Below are 22,702 nucleotides of genomic sequence, written 5' to 3'. Positions count from 1 at the left end.
GACGAGAAAGCCATATTGGATTCCAGAGTAGGTGGTTTAATGTTTAATTAGCGTTCTTGTCAGAAATTGATTCGGTATTTGTAAGAACATGTGATATTAATGGTTATCAGGGAACATGGCAGTCATCTTGAAACTAAAAAATAACTCGGTGTCAGTCCCTTTGTACTAATGAAAGCAAGTATAAACACTTTATTTCAGTTCCCTTTACGATATATCAATGCAAAACAGATTTTCGCTTAGGCTCGTTTTTCTTTTGAAAAGCACAAAGAAATATTGTCAGTCAATTTTAATTATTTTGCACAAAACTACTTAATTACTTTATTTGGGCAATTTATTTTATACTGTTTGGAGATGTTTTTCAGGTTATAATTACGAATTCAAAGTTGTAACCTTTTATAAATATGATATCAAAGACGTTTTTATCAGCATGTTCATGTTTAGTTTTCTCAAAAATAAAGAATTGATATTGATCATGATCCCAGGATCGCAAGTGTCCGCCTGTAGGGGGTAACATTTTCTATAGTATACTAAGGTTTGTAATCGAAAATCACTTGTTTTATCTTCAGCTAGTGCATTGCCGTTGAAATTCAAACTTGTGATGAATGATCAATTCGAGGCGACAGTTTAATGGTATGTATGCATTGGTCTTGAATGACACGCAGGGGATGATGGGTGGGGATCAAACGTGCCATATAGACAAAAAAAATGGTAAAATAAAAAAAATAATCTTGATAGATGAAGGGTCTTAACACATGCTTTACCAAAACTGGTAGGCTATATAGGAAAATCGTTCGTTGAACTGCAATTAGAAATAATTAGAGCTTGGTCAGAATTATCTATGTTGGATGGTGGTGTGATTTCGTGCACATAACATATCGACCTTGACCCCCTTCCTCCGCCAGGAAATGGCGTTTAGCTAACAATTCTGATCAGGTGGTGGCTGTAAAACTGTATGGGCATATCACTTTGTTAACCTATACACACACAAGTCTCTTTATATGCACTTTTTCGGGGATTGCTTACGTCTGAAAATATATTGTTGAATTGCTATTAGAAATATTTTAAGGTTGGTCAGAATTATCTGTGATTGGTGGAAGTATGATATTGTGAATGTATTGGCCTTGACCGACCCAAATAATGACGGTAAACAGATCCTGATCAGATGGTGGGTGTATCGCTGTATCTATATATAGCACTTTGTCTTTTGGGGATCCCTGGTGGCTGAAACTATATTTAAAGTGGAAATTCCACATTTATTTACCAGACCTAGATCGAGTACAACATACGCTCACATACGACTGATTAACAGCTCCCAGACACAACTAACTGGTGTTACGCGTAAGGTAGGTATTTTGTATGTATATACACGTGTATGATATTTTTCGCAGAAAGGTGATGTCAGTAAGAATGTACACATTGAGATTGATAAATGACTAATTAATCAGGGAGTGCTTTCCAGGGTGATGTCTAAATATGTCAAGATATGACACTTTGTATGTGTATAACACCAAGACCTGTAGCTATTGCATGTTGTTTGTGTAATATTACCTAGACCTGAATCTATTACATGCTGTATGTGTAGTAACACCTAGAGCTGTAGCTATCCGATATTGCATATGTAATAACGTCTAGACCTGTACCTATTACACGTTGGATGTGTAATATTGTCTAGATTTGCTGCTATTACACGCTGTGTATATGCGATATAAACTAATGTAGCTGTTTTTTTGGGATAATGATGCACGAGTTCATATCCTTGATAAGCTTATTACACACAGCTTCTGATCAACAGTTAAAATAGCCCGATAGTGAAAGATTATTTTGATATTTTGATCACAACTACGTTTCATTCTCATTGACAGAAGTGTTGAGCTAATCATGATCATGCATGTGTAGTCAGTCGACCTCTGGTATACAGGATGTTAGAACTTAAACGTTCGGAGTACTTTGAGGCCGATGTCCTGCTCGTTATTAACGTTACCACGGCATTGTACGTGGCTAGGGAATTGCTACATATATGCTTTGTGGTTTGTCGCAGTTGCATTATTGATCTTTACAGTAAGAGTGATTTGTAATCTTAGAAATACACAGCTAACCTGGTTATGTTGACCTTTATTCAAATGAATCATTGTTACTGATGTTTTCATTATTTGCTTACGTTTAACATAGCTTTAAATTATTCCTAGAAAGCGGGGTAGATTTAATGATGACCAGATTTAGTAAACTCATTTAATTTGTAAACGACAGACATTTATACTCAAAACTGTAACAATCAATTTATCATGTGGGGATCTACAGATGTTTATCTCTCCTCAGTACACCATGCTTTGTATTTATTCTGTATATGATACGTTATATTGGTATTGAATTGAGTTCTTGGTGATATTCATAGCGTTATGTGCTGTTCATTTTCTGAGAATTGACACACTTGATTAGACACGTATAGTTACTGAATTAACTTTGGCGGTTGATATATAAGAATGGGGTAACTACAGACGCTATGATCTCACCTAGGAATCGTTTCACACCAACGACTTGGTTAGGTAAAGCGAGATTGTATAATTCATATACTGTGATCACGACACACGTACATGGTATTTACATGTACAGGTATGTCAAACATAACTTAGTGCCATACATATATGCATATATATGCATATAATTTCATTATACCTTTGGATCGATTAAGATTGATATATAATCATATTGCTTATACCTTTAAATATGAAACAATAAGGATATTTTCTACTCTGCCTTATTTTAACAGGAAGATGATGGACACTGACAAGGATTCAGCTGGGGGTCAATGCCTCTGTCGTCCTCGTGATAACTACAAACTTAGACGCTACATTAACAGCAAGGACGAGTTGATCGGTACGTTTTGTACCACATGTAGTACAGAAAACCTCACGCGAGAATATATAGTCAAGGGAAAAGAAGAGGTGGAGGGAAGAAATATCAGCGAAAATTCCAAACTTCTTCCACGATCTCCTCCGAATTTGAGCGAAAATAGAGCATTCCAAGTTCAAAGTTCAAAAACAGAAATTGTCTCGAAACAATTCGCCGACATAATTAAGAAAGGCGACCAAATTACATGGCAAAGGCGATTAGGTTACTGGCATCATGCAATTGTTGAGGATGTTGTTGTGGAAACGAGTGAACTTAAGTTGATTCAGTGGAACAAGGGAAGGATGATTGCATCAAAATTATGCGGGACTGTCTAAAAGTTGATGCCAAGGAAGATGGATATTTTACCAAGATGTTCCGCATAGAATACCCAGAGGAAATAACTGAGATGAACGATCATGAATTGGTTTTGGCAAGAGCTCGGTCGAGAATAGATGATACGGGATATTCTCCTTTTACTGACAATTGTGAATCTTTCGCAACATACTGCAAAACTGGTGTCGAGAAATCACACCAGCTGGCCTGGCTGAATGGAAAAGTAAATGAGCTCATTACACATAATATCGTTACCTCTGCCAGGTCTGTAGTCAACGGGACATACAAAATTATTCAGAAAACAGCTACTATCGCGAAACAAACACTGCCAAATGCAATACAAGAGGCACCACTTGCTGCTGGAAAAATATTTCCGGCGGAAGGAATCGAAACTGCTATAAAAGGAAGCAACTTGGTCGGAGCTGGAATTGTTATAGTGTTAGAAGCAGGATTCGTAACCTGGGACTTGAGTCAAGCTTATGGAGAGAGAAAAAAGGGGAATACCTCAAGAAATGATTTCATCGAGACAACTATCCGAAGATTGGTGGAAGGTGTTATGAGTGCTGGTTTATCCATACTGTTCTCTCTTGGTCCAGAACTTATCGGGATCGCTGTAGGATCACCGCTTGGTCCTGTCGGTATCATAATCGGTGGTATAGTAGGAGGAATCATCGGTGGAGTAGTAGGCAAAGTTGCCGGAACTGCTCTTGGAAGTTTGATAGGGAAGGCTATTTCCTCTTCATTCAAAACCGATGATAGAACAGTGACAAGTATATCCGACCTACAATGTGGTGACCATATTGTCGTGTACAGCTGGCTACTACATCCTCGCTGCCATGCCATCGTCGTTGAACACGATGGGATCGACAAAATCAAAGTGATCCGTAACAGATACACGGTCGGTGTTGTGGAGGAGTGGATACCGTTCTCAAAGCCACTGTTCAAGGTCGAGTACAAACAAGGGACGTGCAAAGATCCCGAGAATGTTGTACAAATAGCAAGGTCCAAGCTAGGGGAAACCAAATATAATCTGGCTCTCTACAACTGTAAAACATTCGCAAGGCGTTGTAAATCCTCTATGCATGTTGAACCAGAGGAAGAGCCATGGCAACTGATAAACTATGATGACATTCCGGAGGAGGCACTTCAGCAGCCTTGTCGTACGGAACCAGTACCCAACAGCGACATGGCTATCTCATAATTCAGAGGATGATGTGAATGTTTGGTCTCTTGTAAAATTATTTGTTTATATATTGGGTTGATTCCCTAATCATAGCTTTGTAACATTAAATTTCTCCAAAGTTATCTATAAATGGTTTAATAAGAAGTTGTATAATATATAATGTATAATGTATATACTAATAATTTATATTTGTTACATGTACAGTTTATCACTAAACAAATTTATTTTGCAGTAAACAAAGTTGTTGTTTTCTATTTACAAGTAAATACATGTAGACGTCCTATAAATATATATAAATGTATAAGCAAATTCCCAAATAATGATGTAAGGAACAGCCGCATGGAAGTTGACTGAAACATGGTCAAAATTGTCGAATCATCGGACTAAGGGCCGGATAATCGGTCGTCTAAATATACAGATGCCTTTGCGTTCGGCGTATACAAATGTAATATCCGATAGAAATTATCTCCAGTCAGTCGCCGAATATATACTTCTTAGGACCAGCACCGAAATATGTCAGAAAGCACTAAAAGTTACCTCCAGTTCTAAAAAATACAAGAAGCAAACATTATTTGCCAAAATGCAAGACCTGACAGGTATTTAGATATTGTACATATATGAGTCAACGATTCTTGTATCGCCTCTGTAGAAGCTTGGATAGCATGCATTTATTTAACAATGAAAGACGATCATCTGACAGCTTTGTCTATCCGACAGATTATGGAACATGAACAAATACAGGTATACATGTATGTGAAATTGAATAGGAAAAAGAAGAGAATTTCTACCAACATTTATGTATACAAATGCATAGCTCAGTCAAGGAAAAATTGATCGCCGCCGAGATATAAGCTGACATAAGTCAAGCAACAAGGAATTTGTTTTGACTATGGATCACCTTTTACTACAATTGGGTCTTGCTCACTATGACGTGGGCAAAATAGGAACAACATGTAGATTCACGTTGAAATCCACAAGGCTTTCCAGGAATCGACGACATCCGTTATGTACAAATATGGGTCAAGCATAGGTTGTATAATGTCCTCAAAGGAAGAGGAAGAAATAGGGCAGTGACAAAGGAACATATAAACATATCAATTAACACCGAACACTACCTGTCTTATCTCTCAAAAAACTTTATAATACTTCCAAATGAGAGCAATATACGTAAACATTTTTCATCAACCTGCATCTAAAATTTGTTTTTGCGTCAGTATTCGATAGATTACAGTTATTAAAAGTGACAAGATACCAACAGTTTAAAATATGAGTAAAAAGCAAAACCGATTACCCCGAGTTATTACTGGCTTACTTTATATAGCGTATTTTATATTCAGTAACATGCATTTTATAACGTACGTTCCCACTGAATTGTTACAGTTTTTATTCTGTATATATTCATGTTTTTAATGTGTTCTACTAAACGATCAGTTTTATCATTTTTACGCTGATTACTTAACACAATGAAAATGTTATACTGACAAGGGAACTGCATTCTTTTATGTTTTTACTTTTCGTAATTCATACATTGGCATATTTCTTTGCTTCCTACATACGACTCGGAAGGATAAACAACGGTGTGATGAGGTTCATGCTTATTTCTGTGAATAAGTTCCTATTTTAATGCTGTATTCATATGTTTCACTTATTGTAATATTATTAACTAAACACCAACTACATGTATTGAGACCAATGGAGATATAGGTACGGATAAAACGCTATAAATAGACTATATGGGATCTAGCAAATATGACCCGTGTTCCGAATCCTCTGGAGTAAGGTGGAGTCCAGCAGAAAGGTGTTGTTCTGTTTACATCTTTATCCCTTTTGTGCATACAACAGTGTTTAATGAAATGTGTAAGATGTCTTGATATAATAGTATCTCTAATTATCTAACATTTATCACCTGTTTGTAACGTATGTAGTAATTCTATCACCACGTGGCACCTATCAGTTACATCGACGGAATGGCAATAACCGTTATGATTTGAAGAACACTGGAGTTACCTTGATATCATACCTTCTAGCCTAGTGAACTTGACCTTTCACCTACCCAGAGAAATAAAATTCCGGTTTATCACCATATATGACTGAAATTCTACTTTTAGAAAATATTCTCAAAAAGTGAACTATATTCTAGAATGATTCAAACATAAACTTACCATATTGCCAATTAATAATATGGATGATATGTATTCACAAAAAACTGATAAATTATAGGTAGTCTATAATGAAAGGATGGGCTTTAACATATATATCATGTCACTTTGTCCCAGGCAGGTTTTTTTTAAAGTAATATACAGATGATAATTATCCTGCCTTTTGTAGTATTTTACTTTCATGAAAGGAACAGAATACTCGCGTTCAAATCAACCCGTAATTCTAACAAATTCTAAGCAAACGAAAATACGAATAAAACACTGGTTTTATTATGACTCTTGCAAAATAACAAGAAGACCAGGCGTTCTGGAATGATAGGCGTCTTCTGATTTATCAAAGGCATTCGCCATGCAAATCTAGGTCAAATTCAAGTAATGTTTTTCTCTTAAAAAACAAGGGTTGAAATAACGGCATATCAATGAACATGAAACACATCTGACTTCATATCGCTCATGGACATAGAATGTTAACCAAAGAGATCATGATGGTGTGAAAATCGGCAAATCCGCAACAAAGGCAGGTAATTATTGTAGGTAAGGGAAGCAGTCAGTAATGCTTCCCTTTAGAAATGGAAAGTTATCATGGGTATATCAATATTTTTTTGGAAGATCTTGTCACCAAATCTAACAAAACTGCTGTAGAACATTTGACATGTTGTGGAGACTGACGGTTGTAGGGTGAAATTATCATTTTGAATGAATTTTTCATGAATCCCATATGTTCTTTGACGTATCAATTACTAAATATTGTATGCATAATATTCATACATGTATAGCCTGCTCGCCTGCTACATGTATTATGTGTTACAGTAAGTACAGGAATTTACCGGTGCAATTTGCGTGTAATAAAAACCTGATAATACGGAAATATTGACAAAACAGAAGCCACAGTTCTTACTCAAAATCGGCAAAACGATTGTGCGGTAAAACAGAAATATATATTAACATTGCAACTCTGAAAGGTTCAAGAAAAATAAGACCAGGTGATCTGGAGCTTAAGCATCATTGGGATCGCCGACGACATCCATCATGTTTCCCTTGTACTCCTACCACATCGATGCCATCTGTAAACTTCTATCCGTTTCAAAATATGAATTAAAAAAACAACAATTCATCATTGTTTAAAAATAAAACATTTTCATAGTTCATTAGTAAGGCGTTAACGTAAATGCGTGTCGTTGATGAGTAACAATGGCTTACATCACGCCACATCCTGCCTGTTATATCCTGTGTAAAGTATAAAGTGTCTACCATATACACAATTAGCTTCAAATTGAGGCAGAGGAGCGTAAATAAAGCAGCGCTAGGACGTATATAATCTTCGACCGTCAACAATTGATATAGATAAACTAATAGTATCAGAGTATGTTTTGCTAAAGCACACTTATTAATGATATATTTTACTTGCAATTCTCCACCATTAGAATTTTGGATATTAGTTTTACCTAATTTTGATGTGATTTTCCGATCGTTATGTTAGAAATGAATATGGGAATGATATCTGATAAGATTGTTATTGTCTTTCAGCACCGGAGGATGGCGGATACTGCCAGGGATTTCCCTCAATCTAAGAGTCAATGCCTCTGTGAACTCCGCGATAACTCAAAATTAAGACGATACTATAACAGCAGAGACGAGGAGATCGGTACATTTTGTACCCATTGCGGAACAGAAAACCTCACACAGGAATATATGATACATGGCGATGAGCAGGTAGATAAAGGAAATCCCAATGAAAATGTGACAATGCTTACTCGACCCGTGACGAATCTGAGCGACAACAGGGCATTCCAAATTAAAAGTTCTCGAACAAAAATCAGCTTAAAATGTTTCGCTGACACACTGAAGCCAGGTGACCAGATATCCTGGCACAGACCATACTGCTTGTGGCACCACGCCATTGTAGAAAGTCTTTCTGCTGAAACTAACGAGTTAAAGTTAATTCACTGGAACAGTAAGGATGGTGACATCACAATTTCAAGAGACTGTTTCAATGTCAACCCCGAGAAAAATGGACTTTTTAACAAAATGTATCGCATAGAGTACCCAGAGGAAGTTACGATTTTAAACGACCCTGAACTTGTTTTGGCCAGAGCTCGGTCAAGGCTAGGGGATACTGGGTATTCTCCTTTTACAGACAATTGTGAATCATTTGCGACCTATTGCAAAAGTGTTGTCGAAAAATCATACCAGGTGGCCTGGCTGAAGAAAAAGTTAGAAGAAATCGCAGGGCAAAGTTTAGTAATGTTTGCTAATTCAACTATCAATGGAACATGCAGAATACTTCAAAGTACAGTCTCTGTCGCGAAATCATCTGTACCAGCTGGAAAATTAGGACATTTTTTAATGGGAAGTAACCTTGTAACAGTTGGGATAGTTTTAATGATAGAAGGGGGGTATATGATTTGGGATTTGACTAAGGCGTACGCGGAGAGAAAAAAAGGTCACACCTCCAGGAATGATTTCATCGAGATAGCCGTGCAACGAGTGGTAGAGGGCATGATGGCTGCCGGGGTAGCCATTCTGTTCTCCATAGGTCCGGCTCTAATCGTAGGTGGATCGTTATTTTGTCCCGCTATAATTATCGGTGGAATTGCAGGAGGGATCCTTGGCGGAGTTGTAGGCAAAATTGCCGGAACTGCTCTTGGAAGTGTGATAGGGAAAGCGATTTCATTTTCATTCAAAATTGATGATAGAGCGGTTACTTGTATATCCGATCTGAAATGCGGCGACCATATAGTGCTATACAGGGGTTTGTTACATCCGCGCTGTCATGCAATCGTCGTTGAACACGATGGGATCGACAGAATTAAAGTGATACGTAACAAATATACGGCCGGTGTTGTGGAAGAGTGGATACCGTTCTCTGAACCACTGTTCAGAGTCGAGTATGGACAAGAGAAATGCAAAGACCCTTTAAGTGTCTTGAAGACAGCAAGGTCAAAGCTTGGGGAAACTCGGTATTGCTTAGCTTTGTATAATTGTAAAACATTTGCAAGGCAATGCAAATCTAATTTAGCCGTAGACATGGAAGAAGAACCGTGGCAGCTGATACAGTATGATGACATTCCGGAAGAGGCACTTCAACTGCCTTGTGATGTAGAATCTGTCAGCACCAAATTAGACTATTTCCTGTAATATGTAGACACGTTTTAACTTTTGTTTACAATTTCCGTGTGTGTACATTACATCAATGTTGGATATATTGTAAACATCTGTTATGGCGGCAATATTATATCATTTAATACCAATAAGAAACCAGAAGTGAAGTAAAGACTATGGCTACGTTGAGACTTTCTCCTCTTCTTGTATGGTTCCAATAAAAGGTCAGTGAAGACAAACATAATCCTCGGCCATCAACATGATAACTTTCACTAGAGTATACACGCTTTCCTGAAAAAGTTGCGGTTCATCCGGCAGTTCATAAATGATAACAACGTTGTCAGTCTCTCTCTTTCAGTGGTATTGAATATGCATATAAACAGGTCGATCGTTAAATGGAATATTTCCAAAATCATTGTATGTATAATACTTGATTACACAGAGTAGCTCCTGGTCAAAAAGTCTTTATGCTATGCCTTGCATATCTGAAATTTGCTGCTTTGATGTTTCAACTCAATGTAATTTTGCATATGCCTACGTGTAATGAATTGATTATTTACCTTCTGACTCGGACTAAGAGAATACCTCGTGTATATATATATATATACTTTATTTCTACATTGGAAATATCTAGGTACCTGTTTCTTAGTTGTGGAAAAAATTGGATCTCTATATAGGGACTTTTACATGTTTTATGTTGTTTTTTCCTTATTGTTAAGTTTTTGTTTTCTTATATATGTTTATTTTTCAAATTTATTAAATAGCGAATAATGGTTGTCGGTATAAAACAAAAATACAGATATTTCAAAGATGACATAGTTAATCAATTATTAGCAGGTTCCTTCTATTTTATGCAAAATAATGAGGAAAATAAAAAAGCTTTCTAAAATGACACAAACAAATGAAGTCATAACACACGGACAGTGTTTTGATGGTATCATGTCTTTTCTAGTAATGTCAATTAATATAAGACTCTTTCATATGTGTATATGTAGGATAGGGATATTCCACCCGAGGGGTCACAAAATGTGGTGAAACCCGAGGCTTGCCGAGGGTTTTACCACATTTTGTGATCCCGAGGGTGGAATATCCCTATCCTACATACACACATAATGAAAGAGTCTTTTTCTTTCATATCATTATCGAATTTCTGGCGAAAGTGTCCCTCAGCCATCCATTTTCTTCAATTTTTTAATTTCTTTATTTGACGTTTTTACTAAATATACTTGTGATATTCTGAAAGATCATACCCTATTTTGCCAAACTACGTTTGCACACAAATTTCATTCATTTTGTGGTTAAGTGATTAACGAATGAACAATTCGCCGATAAAAATAACCGTAACTTGACCGACTTTTACGTGGCCGTGATCAAATTGTCAACATCCGAGAAAAAGAAGTTCTATCAACAATACTGAAAGCCAACGCTGAAACGAGTTTTCCAACTTCACATATAATTTGATTTGCACCTCGACATATTTAATCATTTCACAGAACACACTGTACTTTTAAATGTCAAGTCAAATTTTTTTTATAAAATACTACGTCACTGCATGACGTCACGACTGTCATTGGAATTCCATTCATAGTTCAAGGATATTGAGAGTGATGGCGATCTCGATCGCCATGACGCGGCGATGTTTCGTGGCTGGTAATTTTAAATTCACTGTGATTTTGGCAACTTTGTGTGTGAACCAGCGAACAGTGACTCTATACGAGTATTCGATCTTTTCTGTGACATAGGGTTATATGTGTTTAACCGCGTTGTCTTGATGGAATGACGAAGGTAGGTCAGTCGATAGGCTAACGATGATCATATTGAAAGGCTAGGATGGCAGTTAGTTTTCATGGTTACTCTACACAAACATATATAGACTCTGAGTTACAATTAAAATAAATATTTTTATATGAACATCGAGGGGTGTCATTTTTACCGAATGTTCGTTCATTTAAGAGCCAATTCCCAACTTCCAAATACACAGGTTACTGAGTAGGCCTAACAGTTACTGACAGTACAGTAGAGTAAACAAATTCCAGGGCCCCCTGCTGACGCAAACGGAACCATTTCATAGGTTGTGACGTTTGACATTTTCTTTTTTATATTTTTTATGTATGGCTTTTATTTTACTTCCTGTCATTGCTAGGTGATTGTGTGTGTTTACATGTTTTTAATGACAAATGACAAATCTGTCGGGTAGGCAAGTCTGTATGTACTGTAACTGTTACTGTTGTTACAGTAACGGAGTTATATGTTCGCTCAGATGAAATGTCTAATCGTTTAACCGTGTAGCCCTATTTATTTACTGCTGATATGATATATATTTATCTAAGAATGTATTATTTTATAAAGACTATGGCTACGTTGAGACTTTCTCCTCTTCTTGTATGGTTCCAATAAAAGGTCAGTGAAGACAAACATAATCCTCGGCCATCAACATGATAACTTTCACTAGAGTATACACGCTTTCCTGAAAAAGTTGCGGTTCATCCGGCAGTTCATAAAATGATAACAACGTTGTCAGTCTCTCTCTTTCAGTGGTATTGAATATGCATATAAACAGGTCGATCGTTAAATGGAATATTTCCAAAATCATTGTATGTATAATACTTGATTACACAGAGTAGCTCCTGGTCAAAAAGTCTTTATGCTATGCCTTGCATATCTGAAATTTGCTGCTTTGATGTTTCAACTCAATGTAATTTTGCATATGCCTACGTGTAATGAATTGATTATTTACCTTCTGACTCGGACTAAGAGAATACCTCGTGTATATATATATATATATACTTTATTTCTACATTGGAAATATCTAGGTACTTGTTTCTTAGTTGTGGAAAAAATTGGATCTCTGTATAGGGACTTTTACATGTTTTATTTAGTTTTTTCCTTATTGTTAAGTTTTTGTTTTCTTATATATGTTTATTTTTCAAATTTATTAAATAGCGAATAATGGTTGCCGGTATAAAACAAAAATACAGATATTTCAAAGATGACATAGTTAATCAATTATTAGCAGGTTCCTCATATTTTATGCAAAACAATGAGGAAAATGAAAAAGCTTTCTAAAATGACACAAACAAATGAAGTCATAACACACGGACAGTGTTTTTTTTTATGGTATCATGTCTTTTCTAGTAATGTCAATTAATAATCTATATTTTACGTTCATATCAAAATAACAGCAGAGATGTCAAACAACAAAATGCTTAAACACGTTGGAAATCATGTTCTGCTTTTGCCATGCCTAAACAAATAGGAAAATATAGAAACAGAGGTGAACGAGAAACTGACATATATAATTATACTGTCATACATGTTAATTTGTATTCATCTAAGTAATTCCAACCGCGAGTTTAGTTTGCTCTTTTGACAAATGTGTAGACATCAATACATATTTTACAACTTTATATACGATTTCGTGACGTCGATTGTAAAATCAAGGCCCAGATAGAGTCAAAATAGTCCTACCTTGCTACAATACATTATATGTACATGTATATGATATCGAAATTATCTTGTGCCTAGGTATGTATAATGTTAATGCATTGCAACAGCAAAATATGGATACAATGTCCTTTGTTTACACAATACGTTACGTGAAACAAGACCTTAATTTGTGTTGTTTCAGTTAAATAGCTAAACAATATGTGTATCTAAATAAAGGAACACACTCCTTTGAAGACTACTAGGTACATATATCAACAATTTAGGTCATTACCCTCACAGGTAAGTCATAAAAAACCCAGATGTATGATGAATCAAATTCATTTTTGGCTCTGCTCTACCAAACTCTAAAAAAGGTGCTAACAACACCGACTAACACTGAAGGCCATATAAAATGAGCCATGCACTTATGCAGTCTTATTCAGTTTTTATTTGCAGACATTCATATTCGTATATGTATGTTAACAATATGTAATTATTATAAATTAATGCGTATTGCTGAGCTAACTTTATATGCTCATTACCGTAAAGTGTGCCTGCCATAAAACCATACATGGTACATGCAATATAGGATAACTTTTATACTACAGACCTTACATATTTTACAATGAAAATGACACGCCATGTCGCGTGTGTTACAAAATGTATGTACAATATCTTATGTTTATGTGTGTATATCCCTAAGCACATTAATGAATGATACATGTAAACATAGATCCAATAACATATACAGTATACTCCTGATAATAATTTAAAATTCCATCATAGAGCTTGTTTGTCCACTTTGGATGATAGGGGCAGTTATATAGGAATATGAATGTAAAGATATCAATATATATGTTTTAAACCGAGTTTTGAAGCAACGTGATATTTTAAAAATAAATAATTTAAAATAAAAATACTCCTTTTTCTATGTATTACGTAGACATTTAAGGTAATCCTTCAATCCTATACAAGAAGTGTGGTTATCTTTAATTATTATTTTTTTCTCCGTTCATAATATAATTCTTCTCACCACCTGTAAACACTTGTAAACACCTACAGGGAGTGTAAGTATACGATATACATATATATAACAGGAGTATATGTTAGGTAATACCGAGAAGGCCACATGATTCATCACCATTTCAACACTCACTTATCTGTGACTACAACCGTTACGCTTCAGTAAGAACACACTTTTGTTTTGCGAAATACCAATCGCGTCCCGTTAAAAGTGTGTGCTATTTCGATTAATGATATTGTATGATTCGTTAAAAAAGAAGTGTCAGGATGGGAATACAGTTGGCTTTTCTCCTTGTCTGTTGTACCTGGCCGACAATAATAGGTAAGTATTGTGACCGTAGCTGGACTATAAGATGAACATGTATTGTAATGTATAACATTCGACCTTATACATACCTCTTCAGAGTGGTTTCGTCAGGATAGTCATTGTTTCTATTTTAGTGTAATATATCACATTATGAAATTGTTCGAATAGAAAGAGTCTGGCTTTAAAAGAAAAATGTGACCGACCCTGGTATTAAGACATGCTACACAAGATATAAACACGTATTTCCCCAGTGACGCCCAAGCTAATATAGCAAATCATCAATCAATTTCACTTGGATATGTGTTGGCTGAACACTTTTTTCTTCGATGTCAGTTAAGTTATTATAAAACTACTTGGTTACAAAATCTATAAAGCAGATGCGCCACGTATATTAGTTTATACTAATAAATTAAAAGTGTCTAGATGACGGTAAAAGATAATAGAATAAAAAGTGGATCACAGATCTACTGTCTCACAAGTTTATATGTTCCCCCGAAGAGCGACACGATGTAGCCGCGAAAGTATTTAGAAGACGGCAGATCTGTGTTCCACTTTTATTCTATATATTTATTTACCAAAAAATAAACATGAAGACCCCAGCAAAGGATGCACGTCACTAATACGCCGAACTTAAACTTTGTAATTTTATATATCATATTTGACTCGTTGCCTGACCCGGTCTCGAACTTAGGATACACAGCAAAAAAACACCAAGCCAGCAGCTGTTACTGGCCAATTTGACATACCCAAAAAGATTTGATTCAATTTTGCAGTGATATCAAAGCCTATACCTAGACACAATCATCATATACCCATAGATACATGATCAATTTATACTCTGACACAATAATCATATACCCATACATGATCAACGTATTCTCTGACACAATAATCATATACCCATAGATACATGAACAATTTATACTCTGAAACAATCATCATATACACACAGATACATGATCAACTTGTACCCTGACACAATCATCATATACACATAGATACATAATCAATGTATACCCTGACACAATAATCATATACCCATACATACATAATCAATTTATACTCTGACACAATCATCATATACACATAGATACATAATCAATGTATACCCTGACACAATCATCATATACACATATATACATAATTAATTTATACTCTGACACAATCATCATATACACATAGATACATAATCAATGTATACCCTGACACAATCATCATATACACATAGATACATAATCAATGTATACCCTGACACAATCATCATATACCCATATATACATAATCAATTTATACTCTGACACAATCATCATATACACATAGATACATAATCAATGTATACCCTGACACAATCATCATATACCCATATATACATAATCAACTTATACTCTGACACAATCATCATATACCCATATATACATAATCAACTTATACTCTGACACAATCATCATATACACATATATACCTAATCAATTTATACCCTGACACAATCATCATATACCCATATATACATAATTAATTTATACTCTGACACAATCATCATATACACATAGATACATAATCAACTTATACCCTGACACAATCATCATATACACATATATACATAATCAACTTATACTCTGACACAATCATCATATACACATATATACATAATCAACTTATACTCTGACACAATCATCATATACACATATATACATAATCAACTTATACTCTGACACAATCATCATATACACATATATACATAATTAATTTATACCCTGACACAATAATCATATACACATATATACCTAATCAATTTATACCCTGACACAATCATCATATACCCATACATACATAATCAATGTATACCCTGACACAATCATCATATACCCATACATACATAATCAATGTATACCCTGACACAATCATCATATACCCATACATACATAATCAATGTATACCCTGACACAATCATCATATACACATAGATACCTAATCAATTTATACTTTGACACAATAATCATATACCCATACATACATAATCAATGTATACCCTGACACAATCATCATATACCCATATATACATGATCAATGTATACCCTGACACAATCATCATATACCCATACATACATAATCAATTTATACTCTGACACAATCATCATATACACATAGATACATAATCAATTTATACCCTGACACAATCATCATATACCCATATATACCTAATCAATTTATACCCTGACACAATCATCATATACCCATATATACCTAATCAACTTATACCCTGACACAATCATCATATACACATATATACATAATCAACTTATACCCTGACACAATCATCATATACACATATATACATAATCAACTTATACCCTGACACAATCATCATATACACATATATACATAATTAATTTATACTCTGACACAATCATCATATACACATATATACCTAATCAATTTATACCCTGACACAATCATCATATACACATAGATACATAATCAATTTATACTCTGACACAATAATCATATACACATATATACATAATCAACTTATACTCTGACACAATAATCATATACACATATATACATAATCAACTTATACCCTGACACAATAATCATATACACATAGATACATGATTAATTTATATCCTGACACAATCATCATATACACATATATACATAATTAATTTATACTCTGACACAATCATCATATACCCATATATACATGATTAATTTATACTCTGACAGAATCATCATATACCCATAGATACATAATCAATTTATACTCTGACAGAATCATCATATACCCATAGATACATAATCAATTTATACTCTGACACAATAATCATATACACATAGATACATGATCAACTTATACCCTGACACAATCATCATATACCCATAGATACATGATTAATTTATACTCTGACATAATAATCATATACCAATAGATGCATGGTCAACTTATACTCTTACACAATAATCATATACACATAGATACATAATCAATTTATACTCTAACACAATCATCATATACCCATAGATACATCATCAATTTATACTCTGACACAATCATCATATATCCATACATGATCAACTTATACTCTGACACAATCATCATATACCCATATATACATGATTAATTTATACTCTGACACAATCATCATATACACATAGATACATAATCAATTTATACTCTGACACAATCATCATATACCCATAGATACATGGTCAATTTATACTCTGACACAATAATCATATACCCATATATACATGATGAATTTATACTCTGACACAATCATCATATACCCATAGATACATAATCAATTTATACTCTGACACAATCATCATATATCCATACATGATCAAAGCAGCAAATCAGACGATATAAACACCTGTCAGACTCGCAAAAAGTAATATATATTGTTGCGTTAAAATAACGACAGAAAATCCACATCTTTTACATTGATATCAACAACACTTGGTTGATACGGTACATTTTCTTTCATAATTTGACAAATAACATAGAAATAAAGATAAAGAGGTACTGTATATTTACATAATGATAATTATACAACTGGCTTTACATCAATCTGCTTTAATACAGGTCTCGTAAGTAAAGGTAATAGCAGTACCGACTAAACCAAAGGTTATAGAAAATCTACCTATTCACATTCCTATCAAGTTTTTAATGTGTAGACATTTGCATTCGTACTTGTGTATTAACATTACATAGTTATTCATATAAGAGCGTGTTACTGGGAATTAATTTAATTTACTGTCACGGTAAAGTGTGCCTGTCACAAAACCCTTCATGAAACATTTCAAGATAACTTTTATTCTAGTCCTCAATTAGTACACTGTGGAAATGAGACGTCATGTCGTTACAGCAATGAAAATATATCGCAATACATTTCTGTCGGTTATAGATTGACTTTGTGACACAGACATCTAATAGTTGTTAGGTCGCTCAGAGTGATGTGCCCTTGGCCGAGATGATCATAATGTTATCAACTATACACAATGCTTTCTATCCATATATACGAGATGATATTGTTATAATCACCAATATATTGACATATAGTACATTTTTGTTTGTAATACATGTATATCGAAAAAGATAATAATGTAACTCCGTTTCCATGGTTTAAATGATATCAATGTCGATATAAACAAGAGGTTAACACAATTAATAGGCAGAACAAGTAAAATACAGTTCTGTCATGAAAGTATTGAATAAAACGACAAATTAATTGAGATCTTTCCTTTTCAGATTCGAAATAATTGCACTATTTATTTTTTATTGAAATATTGATATTAGAATATTTTCAATTAAAAACCATACGATTTTGTGTTATCTTTATCAACAGTCTTGGAAACAGATGACAAAGGATATTTAACCGCTTTGTGAAAAAACACTCTTTAGGATGACTTTCATATTGATAGATTTACATTCAGAGTGTTGATTCTTTATATGAACGTACTAAGTGAATACAATCCATATTTGTCCATGAAATCACTATGAATACAGTAAGAAAACATCGTTTCAAGTGCTGGTTTTCCACAAAATACATCAGTTGAAGTTTAACATGCCAGCAACATAGTCCCCTTTTCATTTCCGTAAATTGTGTTTTCTTTGACGTCTTTTCGCATAAAATAAACTTATTCAACACAAATTTCTGTGTTTGATGTCTTTTTGTGTTGAATAAAAAGGTGAAAAACGACTGGAATTCTGCGAAAGGACGCGGTAAACGATGGAATGCTGCATTGGCGGGATCACTGGCTGTTCAATTAAGTTTGCATCTTTCGTATGTAACTATCAAAGGATAAAAATTAAAACGAAAACAATTACCCTGTTATTATCTTCATTATTTTACATTTTAGTCCCAAACAGCAATATCGAAGATTGACAGAAGGTAGAAAATGCTGAAAAGGAGAAACCATCCGTGATCCGACATGGGGGCCACAATTAGTCGTCTCCTACGAATGCAGTGAGACAGCAGACATATTGTTTCACCGCTTTTGCACGGTTTACTTTGGTTTGTTCATAACGTTGATAATTACATATAAATAATATTCTGTATTAAATATCTTGAATAACGAATATAAAATCAAAGTAAACCGTGAAAAAGCGGTGAAACAATATGTCTGCTGTCTCACTGCATTCGTAGGAGACGACTAATTGTGGCCCCCTGTCGGATAACGGGTGGTTTCTCCTTTTTTTTCCAGCCCCAGAACAATGCCCTCTTCATCCCACTACATGTTGATCGTAGAAGGCGACTAGAAGTGAGCCCCTGAGCAATCAAGGATTTTCTCTGTGTTTTGCATTAAGGGGATATTAAATATACCGAAGTAAATGTTCTGCCCCCCCCCCCCCCCCCCCCCTCCATCCCCCATTGCAAAACGTAGGATTTTAAATCTTTCCTTTCTGTCCCCACTATTTTGTCTGTTTTTGTGCGTTGTTTTCTTACTGTAGGTGTCTCCTCGATATCCGTTCTCATATAACCCCGACAAAAACAAATTATACAATCCAAAGTAATAATCTATTTTACCTTGTTTCAGATGGCGATGAAGAGGATGAGAATTGTCGATATGGATACTATACACATAATGGAGAGTATGAAGAGTATTTCATATCGTGTGGAAGCAAAGATTATTGCTGCAGGGATCTGATGGATCGAGCTTGCTGTCCGACCTCTGACAATTATTCGTATGTACAAATGCTATTATGTTTAACTGTTATGCACCAGGGTTCAATTACTCAATGGCTACGCAACTGTGACCAGTGTTTGTATGGGAAATCTCGAATATCCCTGATTGTGTAGTTTTCTTGTTTGAATTTTTTAATAAAAACTGTTTTAATGTAATCAGTTTTTAAGCAATCGTAGTCAGCAATGTTTACAAATATGAAAGGTACTTATTTGAACGTGGGTAAGTATAAAGTTACAGGTTTTATTTTCGAGAGAAATTGTCGAGGTTTGCTACCTTCCAACAGATAAAAATATATCAAACTCACACCAATTAAAAAATCAGAAAATATTACTGGATCAATCGTAATAAGGACTCATTTTAATAAATATGAAATTTAACACTGCGGAATCGTGACACCATAATAATTATTAATGAACATAGTTAAACACGTACATCTGTATCCATCTCTTTTATTTATCCCTGTTATTGTTATTATCATCTTTTGTTCATATTTCAATGTCTTGGTTCGTGATGGTTTAAGTCCATATAAACATGGCAAAATATTCCTCTTTTTAATCTTTCGTCACCTCCTTTTCGTATTTGCTTATCAGCATCGTTCAAGTTGTGTATCGCTAGAACCCGTGTTACACAAATCACAACCACAGGTACACAGTGTACCTTAGCATTTTAAAAATGTATTTTTGTCTTCACGTTGCAATGTTCGAAATATATAGGGAAGTAAACTACAAACCCATTTGCAAAATTGTATTTGATGTATTTTTGTTACAGTGACGACAACGATGAAACACCTACTGTTGGTCTCATGTTCGGTAGCATTGCCGCATGCACAACGTTTATTATTTTGTGTGCATGTATATGCGGGAAAATGGGACGAAGACAGCGTCCATCTTCCGATCCAGAACGGCCTTACACCGCCCAGCCAAACCCCTCTACAGGTTAGTACTATCAGAATACCTGACTTAATATCAGTGGGCGTCCGTTATGATCACCTGGTCGTTACTGTAATTCATTCTGCATAACACGTTGATGTTATAAAGTTATCCATGATTGCTCTGTATACTTTAATTAGAATATATAGAAAATTGACTATAATAATGTCAGGATTTTTTTCACAGTAAACACTATTGTGCCAACATTGGTTTTGGGAAAACCAAATAAAACATAACTTCTTTATTAAAATGGGGAGCAATGCACAATTGTAAGTTAACCGACCTTTAAAAAGCCCTGACATTAGCTTTGTACGACAGTAGCAACATACAGACATCACACACCTTCCATCAGTTATCATTGTGGTGTTCTCTCTAAATCGTTTGATATCCTTTCAAATCTTCACCTGGTTATTTTGATTTGAAAAAAAAGAGGAAATATTCTATTGTTAGTTGATGTGTGCTTTATTTTGCAGTTGGGGGACCTCCCTTAACGACGTTACAGAATCAGAGGCCTGGTAGCATAGCTACAGTACAGACATCTCCGCCAAGTAACCAAACAAGGGATGCAACTTCTTCTCCTCCACCGTCATACGAGGAATGCCTAGAAAAGAACTTGATCCTGCCCCCACCTGCCTATGATATTGTTAGTTCATTTACAAACCATGCGTTTTCAGACTCGGGCCACAATGTACCGACTAACACTGGACACAGCGAACACAATAGTTCAACTACTAGTTCAGAATGAATGTGACATCATCATCATTATCATCATCATCATCATCATCATCATCATCCATATGCCCTGTTGGCCGGGGCGCCGGTTCGATTCCTGATGACAGTAACGCTCTGGGATGGACGAAAGTCCTGGGTTCGACTTCTGATACTAGCATATTACATATATATTTTTTAAATGACATTTGCTCAGTGAGTCTACAAGCGAAAGCTATCCGAGAATAGACCAAGTTTGAGAGCATTATTGAAGTTGTCAACTTTGACGTATCTTGATGTTCTCTGGGCCACTTCGGTTTGGTAGGTTATGTATTTCCGCACGGTTTGTGATGATTTCCGCACCTACGAAAATGGTTCCATTACGGTTATGTGCAATTATTTTGTAAAAGTGAGTCGGACAAAGGTACTCGCGGGGCGGAGTGAACTGTTAGCATTTTATGTTGAACTAATATTGTGTGAGCTGGACGAGTACCTGGCTCTCGGATACAGCTGGAGCTTATATAGGATTCCAAAATGATTTCGTAAAATCTTATTTACTTGGTGTTGAATCAAGGAATGTTTTAATACTTTTATTCGTATTGTTAAACCATGTATTTTTTCTGGTCTTGTCATGTGTATGGCCAGTGTAGATTTCTTGCGCTATGGCATGTTGCCTTGAAATAAATATGATGCATAACTCAATCTTTTGTGAACGTGCAATTAATAGTATTTGCTACATTCTACTAGGGCTGATTAATAAGTTGTGAGCCTCGTATTAAAGGATTTGAATTTTGTCGGACATATTGTATCAAGTTAGAAAGGTCTTGCGAAAATGTCTGTTTTTGTTTATTTATATATATATATACGAAGAATGATTGATAAGTTGTGAGCCTCATATTGAAAGATTTGAATTTTGCCAGACATATTGTATTATTTTTCAACATAATCCCCT

The 22,702-nt window shown here is 34.9% G+C and overlaps 3 protein-coding genes across 3 annotated transcripts; all 3 read left to right on the top strand.

Annotated features, from left to right (window-relative positions):
* The first annotated feature begins 1,220 nt into the window (after positions 1-1,220).
* Positions 1,221-4,576, top strand: LOC117331587. The gene is made up of 2 exons (XM_033890393.1): positions 1,221-1,343; positions 2,768-4,576. The coding sequence occupies exon 2, from the start codon at positions 3,209-3,211 to the stop codon at positions 4,421-4,423; it is 1,215 nt and encodes a 404-aa protein (XP_033746284.1). The 5' UTR covers positions 1,221-1,343; positions 2,768-3,208; the 3' UTR covers positions 4,424-4,576.
* Positions 4,577-7,843: 3,267 nt separating this feature from the next.
* LOC117331585 lies at positions 7,844-9,910 on the top strand. The gene is made up of 2 exons (XM_033890390.1): positions 7,844-7,927; positions 8,092-9,910. The coding sequence occupies exon 2, from the start codon at positions 8,101-8,103 to the stop codon at positions 9,700-9,702; it is 1,602 nt and encodes a 533-aa protein (XP_033746281.1). The 5' UTR covers positions 7,844-7,927; positions 8,092-8,100; the 3' UTR covers positions 9,703-9,910.
* Positions 9,911-12,524: 2,614 nt separating this feature from the next.
* LOC117331586 lies at positions 12,525-22,452 on the top strand. The gene is made up of 4 exons (XM_033890392.1): positions 12,525-14,437; positions 19,964-20,111; positions 20,882-21,048; positions 21,516-22,452. The coding sequence occupies exons 1-4, from the start codon at positions 14,383-14,385 to the stop codon at positions 21,785-21,787; spliced, it is 642 nt and encodes a 213-aa protein (XP_033746283.1). The 5' UTR covers positions 12,525-14,382; the 3' UTR covers positions 21,788-22,452.
* Positions 22,453-22,702: the final 250 nt, after the last annotated feature.

Source organism: Pecten maximus, chromosome 7 (genome assembly GCF_902652985.1).
Source record: "Pecten maximus chromosome 7, xPecMax1.1, whole genome shotgun sequence".
Classification (NCBI taxonomy): domain Eukaryota; kingdom Metazoa; phylum Mollusca; class Bivalvia; order Pectinida; family Pectinidae; genus Pecten; species Pecten maximus.
The sequence above is the reverse complement of the archived record's forward strand: the minus strand, read 5'-3'. Positions and strand labels throughout refer to the sequence as shown.